The sequence below is a fragment of the Atta cephalotes genome (genome assembly GCF_000143395.1).
Source record: "Atta cephalotes unplaced genomic scaffold scaffold00054, whole genome shotgun sequence".
NCBI lineage: Eukaryota > Metazoa > Arthropoda > Insecta > Hymenoptera > Formicidae > Atta > Atta cephalotes.
This window is the reverse complement of record NW_012130118.1, coordinates 275,986-284,418: the sequence shown is the minus strand read 5'-3', so window position 1 is coordinate 284,418 and position 8,433 is coordinate 275,986. Positions and strand designations below refer to the sequence as shown.

At 31.9% G+C, this 8,433-nt stretch overlaps 1 protein-coding gene across 4 annotated transcripts in view; it reads left to right on the top strand.

Moving 5' to 3' along the window:
* LOC105623131 (filamin-A) overlaps positions 1–8,433 on the top strand; it is a 51,485-nt gene that overhangs the window by 32,716 nt on the left and 10,336 nt on the right. For 3 of the 4 annotated variants that reach the window (XM_012204530.1, XM_012204529.1, XM_012204528.1), the window contains one exon: positions 4,115–4,340. In XM_012204530.1, coding sequence (XP_012059920.1) covers positions 4,115–4,340 — 226 coding nt within the window. The remainder of the gene's footprint in view (positions 1–4,114; positions 4,341–8,433) is intronic. The other variant, XM_012204531.1, reaches the window with a different exon arrangement.

The following is an 8,433-nucleotide window of genomic DNA, read 5'->3' as shown; positions in this document are numbered from 1 at the left end:
AAATATATGATATCAGATATCTTTCTTTAAGTAAAGTTTAAAGTTAAAAGTTGAGTAAAGATTGTTGAAAAAAATTTTTTTTATATTTTACTTTCTCTTATATTTTAGAAAATTTATTGTTTTCATCTTCATCTTTATCAAATTTGACTTGTTATTCATTGTCATTAGTTTGCTTTGCTTTGAAATCTAATTATCTCGACGCGAAGAGAAACGCGATGAGATTGGAACATGATCCATGCCGGTGATATAAATGCTTGCATATTCATGCGATCGTTTTGTGACACCTGCCCAATTAACTCACTAAACGTCAATGCTTAAGAAGTGTCAATTGTTTCAAGATGTATGTGATTTTTGTTTCTTGTTTCATGTGGATTAAAGTGCTATTTTCAATTTTATCTTTGTTGTAAATATAGTCAATCACATTCTATTTCCAACAGTCAATAGAATAGTTTGAGAAATAACAAATTATTTCTTAAAAATTTTACTAAACTTTTATTATTTGATATACAGTTTCAATAATATCTTTACGCTTTCTAAATCATTTATTTATTTTTTCGCATCTTTTTATTATATACGCATCTGGAAATAAAAATATTTTAATAAATATTTTAAAATTAGAAAATAAATTTTGTACTTTACAATTCACGATTGATGGAAATAGTTTAAGACAACACATTTAAGACAAAATTATTACATCAAGAGAAATTTGATTTGCACAGTAAAGTGACAGGTCGCTTCACGCATCATAATTCTTCGCGACTGTCGCGCATAAATAATATTCAGAAATGTGCAACGTGTTTAGCAATCGATCTATTGTCTAATAAGATGACATCTAGTAAGATGTCTATATTTTTGGAATCATATTCTCCATATTAAAGTTACGATCCATTTTGAAATCCAATACGTATCTCGATGCCGTCTATCCTCCACTGAGAGCTCCTAGACTATTTCGAGTGCGAGTCAAGCTTCCCCAAATTTATAAGCAGAAACGGAGTGGGTGGCCAAGGGAGACGGGGGAGTGAATTAATACTGTGAGTTAAATTAAACCCCGTGCCACGATTTACAACGGTGACTTTGTGCGACACATTCCTGTTGACGGCTGGCGCCGACGTTTGCTATTATTTGTCGTTTTGCAGGATCGGTATTAAGCCGAGTTCTGAAATAATTATCGTAAAAATTTTCGCATTTTTAAATCATTTATAAATGAAAATCGGTACTTTATTTTTCATATCTTTTTGTATAATATAATTAATTTTGTCAAAAAATACAATAATAAAAAATTCTCTCTTATATATAATATGTCACGATTTAAAAAATGATGCACATCCAAGCGAAAGCTGCATAAATAATTGCAGACGCTTTAGTAGGGTATTAAGAAAAACGTGAATCTCTTACTTTATTGTCAGTTTAATATAGCTGAACTAGTCGTAAACAAAAACATGACATTGTATTTGAGATTTATCCAAATTTACTGTTGTTCTGGGTACATATTACGATAGCGGATCTGATATTGCGCAACTTTATATGATGTGTATAAAATATTGCAGGCTGTGTTATCAATTTTGATGATTTTATATATTGTTATTTAATAGTAAACATTTAATTAAAGTATATTTAAAATATTGACATTTTATTTGACTATATATTTCGATTATATGGAATTGTATGATTCAATTATACTATTTACTATTCTATATAACATTGAATCGTAAATTTCTGATTTTGAAGAAATCTAGATACATATCACATAGATTATTAAAAAATCAATTTTAATTTTATAATGTCTTCAATGATCCACAAATTGATTTATAGATTTATAGACAGCGCAATGGCATCCACATTATGCTTTGTACTCTTTAATTCTTTTTTGTTATTTCTTTTGTAATGTGTACGAGTGGGGGCTGGGCATCTATTATAGTACATGCCATCAAATTCAGCATTGTGCCCGGAATTACTACTTGGATAGTAGAGAGGCGCGAGTTTCGTGTCGGCCACCGACGCAGCTGGGCGTTTCCTCGTAAATCGGTGAAGCCGATGCCTGATAGTTAGTAGTTAGGTACGCGAATTCGCAACCAATCAATCAAGCAATTCCTTATAAAGGGAGAGGAAAAGTCCTCGGAAGGCTTAGAGTATGGCGCTGGTTTTGTGTCGATCGCAATCGTTTGCGGACTGAGTGAGTGATACGAGTCATCGCGACAAACTATCAATTGAATAAGAAATGACACTGATTTGAGCGAAATAGTTGACTGAATAATAACGTCTCATTTTTTATAAATTATTTTAATTTTTTGCAATTTATCCAAATTAATAATAGTAATATACAGTAGTGATGCGCAACCTGCGACCCACGGGTCGCATACGGCTTACTTGTTTCGTGTGGCTTGCCAACTCATAGCCGAAAATATAAAATCATATTTTTTATTTTATGCAAATAAAATAAATGTTATATGGTCCGTAAGATTTTACTTATTTCTAAAAAATGCTCTTTGAAAATAATCCTTTAAAAAAGGATTGCGCATCATTTATAGTATTAAATAAATACTATACTATAATAACTTACAGTATTAAATAAATTAAAAAAATACTTTAACATATCTACTTTTGTAGAATTTAAAAAAAAAATCAAAAGAAGAAAATAACGAAACGTATATGTCGGTGTATAATATCTAATCCAAGATGGTTAAATAGTTTGATGTATACTAGAATACTAGAATCTTTGTTATAATACTAGAAATCTTATTATATGAAGTTATAATCTCCTATCTTTATGTATGTATAATTTATATAAAATCGTGTATAAATTATATTTTTAAACAAATTTCAAAAATAGATTATTTCTCTATTTCTTCTATTTCATTATTTGTATTTTCTCTTGTAAGAATTAGGGAAAGGATATTTTATAATAATATTATTTTTATATCAACGTGTCGCATTTTGCACCATGAAAGCGACTATTTATGTATCATGTTCAGTATCTCCCCGAAAGCTAATTTTGGTTTCAGCTGCAATATTGCGTCTCGATGATCAACAGGCTTCGTATATATAATATTTCGTACCTCTTAATTGACAACGGCAGTTTATGGAATTCGATTGTTTTGAACAGGTTCTTGCATATTATAACTGAAAAGAATAAAATTTGTTTTTGTAAAATAATATATAATAAGATTTACAATTAATATATATAATATACGAGATATTAAACAGTTTTGATATAAACAATGTTACATTATTACATATCTTCAAGAACAATTTTTTTCTCTCAAATTTTCTCTTTTCTAATTTGATAAATTAAGTAATTGATATAGTTTTAAATTCATTACTTAATATAATATTGTTTTTTTGACAGTATACATGAGAAAATATATAATTTCCAATAACTGTTTTCTATTTATTAAAGCTATATAGATGTATTTAAACATTGCTTTATTTTATAATTAAATCCATGATTTAAATGTTATTGCAATAATATAATCCACTGAACTTAAATAACTTGCGATTTACAGCAGAACTAACTGCAGCGGAATCGCGATTGCTTTAATATGAATTCATTATAGATGCAGGCTTCCTGTGATGATACGAATTTTGCAATAATTCGAATGTGGTTACATAATAAATTCTTTACACGCATCCCATTTTGGCTTGTGACCAGCATCGAAATACGTAGATTCTATCGTAATGAGATGTAACATACACCATCTCCCCCGATTTCAAAAATTCCTGCACTCCTTTTTCCTAGATTTCGCAAGAATTTTATTAGCACTCTGTAAAAAAAACGAAAGCTTCTAATACTTGGCATTTCTCCAGCACCAAAATATCGATCATGCGATATCGCGATCCATTGTCGCCAGAAACACATCTTTCTTGTCATAATCTAATCACTCACATTTTTATTAATAACTTTGAGTCTGCATTTTTATAAAAAAAAATTCCATCTAATGTACTTTACTGAAATGCAGTTCATTCACGTATTTAAAGAATACATTTAATGTAAATTATTCTATAGTAAATTGTTCCATCAAAAATTTATAATTATTTGTAGTCGAAAGTGATTACGATTGGCGAAAAGATATTGTCAATGTCGTTAACTAGTTTTTCAATTTCAACGACATTCCAGGCATCCGAAGAGTATCGGGAACATAGCACGCACAAAACTCAACGAGCTCGCAAAACACGGCAGAAACAAAATCAACACGTTGTCGAGCAGCGTAGCACAACTCTACAGGAAAGCTCTACTGTCACTACAAAACGTAGCAGCCAGCAGGAGCTATCAAAAAAGAATTTCAACGTTATCCGATTGAACTCCATCCCACTACCTCTCCCGAGCGGAGGCACAGTTACTTGTAAGTGATATATATTCCGCTCGTATTTCTAGAAAAAATTTTTTTAATTTTCCTTCATTCTAACTTTGCTTTACTATTTATTTCAAAATTTACTCAGTCTTTTTCGTAATTGTTGCTACATAATGATATAAGTGCATCCTACGATTGGTTGGACACATATAAAAATTAAAAATTAAAATATAAAAACATAAAAATGCAAATTATAAATAAAATATAAAAATTACTACAGTATTTATCAATAATGCTTTTCTATTTGATAGGAAGATATAGAGTGCTTTTTTATTTATGAAATAACAAAGATTTTATAATTTTAATTTCAATGCATAGTAAGTGGGCATAGCTGTATGACTTAATGTTGTCTCATACTACTGCACCTAAAGATTATGAATACTATTTATGACCATTACTATACTAACAATATTAAAAATACTATTAAAAGATAATAATAATAAAAAACTTTTAATTAATTAATCTCGTTAATTGCTATCGATGGTGGACAAAATTTATAGGATTGTCTGACTTATTATTAGCTCACACTACTTCCTCGCATTACTTCGAATGACGCAATATTCTCTTATTTACCGCAATATTTCTCTTGTTTACATAGATCGCATTTTTTTTAAATTCACTTTTTTGTTTAATTAATTATACAATAAGGATCTTATTATAACAGATGTTTTTATTAATCTTTCAAAAATAGATATTTTGGTAAATTTTTCTGTTATAATAAGATAATCTGTTATAATAAGATCCTTATTGTATAATTAATTAAACAAAAAAGTGAATTTGTCACTTATTTTAGATATATGACCTTTTTAAATATATGACTGCATATATTAAAACAAACTTGTTCTCAATGTTGATCGAACTGTAAAAAATATCAACATAATATTTTCGCAGCAGTTAGTTTATTTAGTCTATTTTCTATTATTAGTTTAACTAGCAATAGTCGAACGCACGTCGACTGGAATCTATTTGCTGCGCGGAAATAAATCTTGGATTTTACTGCGCAATGTGTGCTGCTCTGCTGAAATTTTACGATACGGATTCTTCCGTCTCGCGTAAGACGGATTTGGCACGTTTTATGTGCTCTTAAATTTTTGTTTGAATACAACTTCCTCTTTCTTTTCTGCAACAATGAATACATATGTCATTCTTAAATGTTTACTTAACATGATGAAAAATATCATCATTAATCACGCGTGCGCACTGATGCCGCATTTGACTATTCGTACACATGTATTTGATGACTTGATGAATGTTGAATTGATTAATGATCAACGATGCAGATGTAACATTTCGAAATTGAATTAAGAACCATAATAAGATAATTATTGCTGTTAAATAAATGGAACAATAAGATTCATTTAAAAAAATATTAATTATTAATTAGACTTCAAATTTAATCGCTAATGAATTAATAGTAGGGAAATCTGAACCGATAGTTGTAATTATTGAATAATGATGGAGAGAGATAAAAGAAAAATTTACTTAACAATTCAATTTTCTTAAAAGTCGTAATATACATAATGCATTTTTGGCATAAATCATTTTACGCAACAATTTAATATTATATCAGCAATCTATAATAAAAAAAGAGAATGCCCTGTTATACTGAGTCATAAGCTTTTTGACAATTATTTTTATATGAACAATCAGCTCTAGTTTTAAGCTAGTCTAAAAGCTAATAGTATTTAGTGAAATAAATGTTTCTTGGTTAAGTAAGTTGAGCGTCAAGGGAATTGAGAGATCAACGGTAAGCCCCTGTTACTGAGCAACATTATAAGCGAAACAGTCCTCTCTTCATAGACGTGGAGCTTACTTTAATAAATAGACCAACGATGACGAGTAATGTGATTCAATTATATGTAATGCTTTGCGATTGACCAACGTATTCAAATGACAGACACGACGGATTCGTATTCGCGCTTTATCCACCACCTTGCCAAAAATATGGCTGGACAGCCCGCGCGTGGAAGGATGGTATGTATGTCGGATAAGCGCGACGCACTGTCCGCGATATTAATATTGGGTGATTAAGTGGCTCCGGATGCACGTACCCGTGGCTGGTCCAAAGCCGAGCCTCGAGATTCCGAGCGACCGAGGACGATGGTAGGTCCAGAAAAAGATCGATCCCTTCCACGTCCACTAATTTGTTTCTTCATCCCCTGGTCCGGGGATTTCTCTCGGTATGCGAAGATCAACTGGAGTGATTTTCCGGTCGACGAACCCGCGCGATTTGATTCCGGACGGTGGTTTACATCTTGCCAAGAGATCATTATCTTGTTGCTGGAATCCCACTGCAATTTTGTATGCAAATATATGCTTCCGTCTTCAATACATTACTACAAAATATAAAATACTTTTATTTTATGATGTTTATATCACGTCTAGGAATACAGAAACTAGGAACGGAAGTTGGATTGAAAGGATGAAAGATCATCTTGAATCAGATCGTTGATTTTCTGGCGAATTACGCTAATACTTTCGAGAACTTTTGATGCGCACCGATGCACACACGAATAATATTGCACGGTGCGAGCAAGCGCATCACGCTTGTCCGTAATTACTCAGACCCAGCCGACACCCGTTCCTCTTCATCATTCATCACGGCTATGGCGCGTGTTAAATGAGAGACTCGTGCGAACTGGTTCGCTTGCTTGATGACTTCCTTTGGTAAATGAAATGATAATCACAGAAGCGTAGACAGGATATTACGCGTTAAAATTCCTGTCTTGTCTATCTTGAGAATTCCGGGATTCCTTCCACGTGATAATTTACGTAACCCTCTATAAAGAAGAAATGGAAAAGGAAGGAATGGAAAAAAATATGAGAGATTTAAAAAATATTTCTCTGCGACTTTCATGTTACGAGTTCGCTTAAAGTCGAAACCAAATCACTATATCATTTATTATATTATTAATATGTAATGTATATTTATTCTTTCCTGCGTATCTCAAACGTAATTCTTTAAATATACAATAAATTAACCCTTTGTAGGTACACATATTTTTATTTACTTTGTAGTTTGGGTCTTTTTCGACCAGCCCAAATTTTTTTACTATTTTCTAAGCTTTAAAAAATCTAGAAAAAAATCAGAATTACTTTTCAACATTTCTATGTTGAATAATAAAATAGTTATTTAATTCAAATGCTAAAACTTTTATTTAAAAAAAATTAAAACTTGTGCCAAGAAATTTTATAAAATTTCATTTGAATTTGAATAAAAAAAGATCCAGTGTGGTTACGAAAGATTAAAATTAAACACAAAAATTAGAGCGAAATACAAAGTGTAACTACACATATTAATTTTTTAAATAACGAATAAAAGAATTCTTTTCTCATTTTTATATAGCATTGGAAGATATATTTATCAAGTTTCTACAAAAAATTTTTGTGATAGAGATAGTGTTTCTAATTGTAAGACTAAGAATAATAATGTTTCTTTTCAAGTTATAATAATAATTTGTTTAATTTGACCTCATCACGAAAAGTATCACGTTCCAAAGACAACCTCTTCTTTAGCAATCAAAAGCAATATCCCGAGCGCCTGGCAATAACGTCATCGCATGCACACCTAATGATGGTCGCGTCGTCGTGTTCCCAATTTACCCCGATCGAGCGGACCCGTCCAGCGTTGATCCCATCACGTAACCAGCTATGCAACCGATCCATCTTCAACTCGACGAACCGCGGTTACTATACATACACACGCGTGCGCACACACGCACACACACACACAACGAACGCGTGTAATATATGTATATAAAATATACTTTCATACACCGATATACCTGTGTCATAAATTTTCGCGCACCAGGTGCAGGCGCCGTCGACCATCCGCTTCCTCCCACCAGCCGCGGAATCCTCGGATTAGCGCGTGCGTAAACCTCCATAGGTTCACCCTGATCATGTATGCGTGTACAGATATATGCGTTCATATTCCTGCGTACGTGTGATCCTCATGTGGCACAGCCAATAGAAAGGGACAGGTTGCTTGTAAGAAAGACGAAATGAAAGAGAAGGGGGAGAGAGAGAGAGAGAGAGAGAGAGAGAGAGAGAGAGAGAGAGNGNGAGAGAAGGAGAGAGAGAG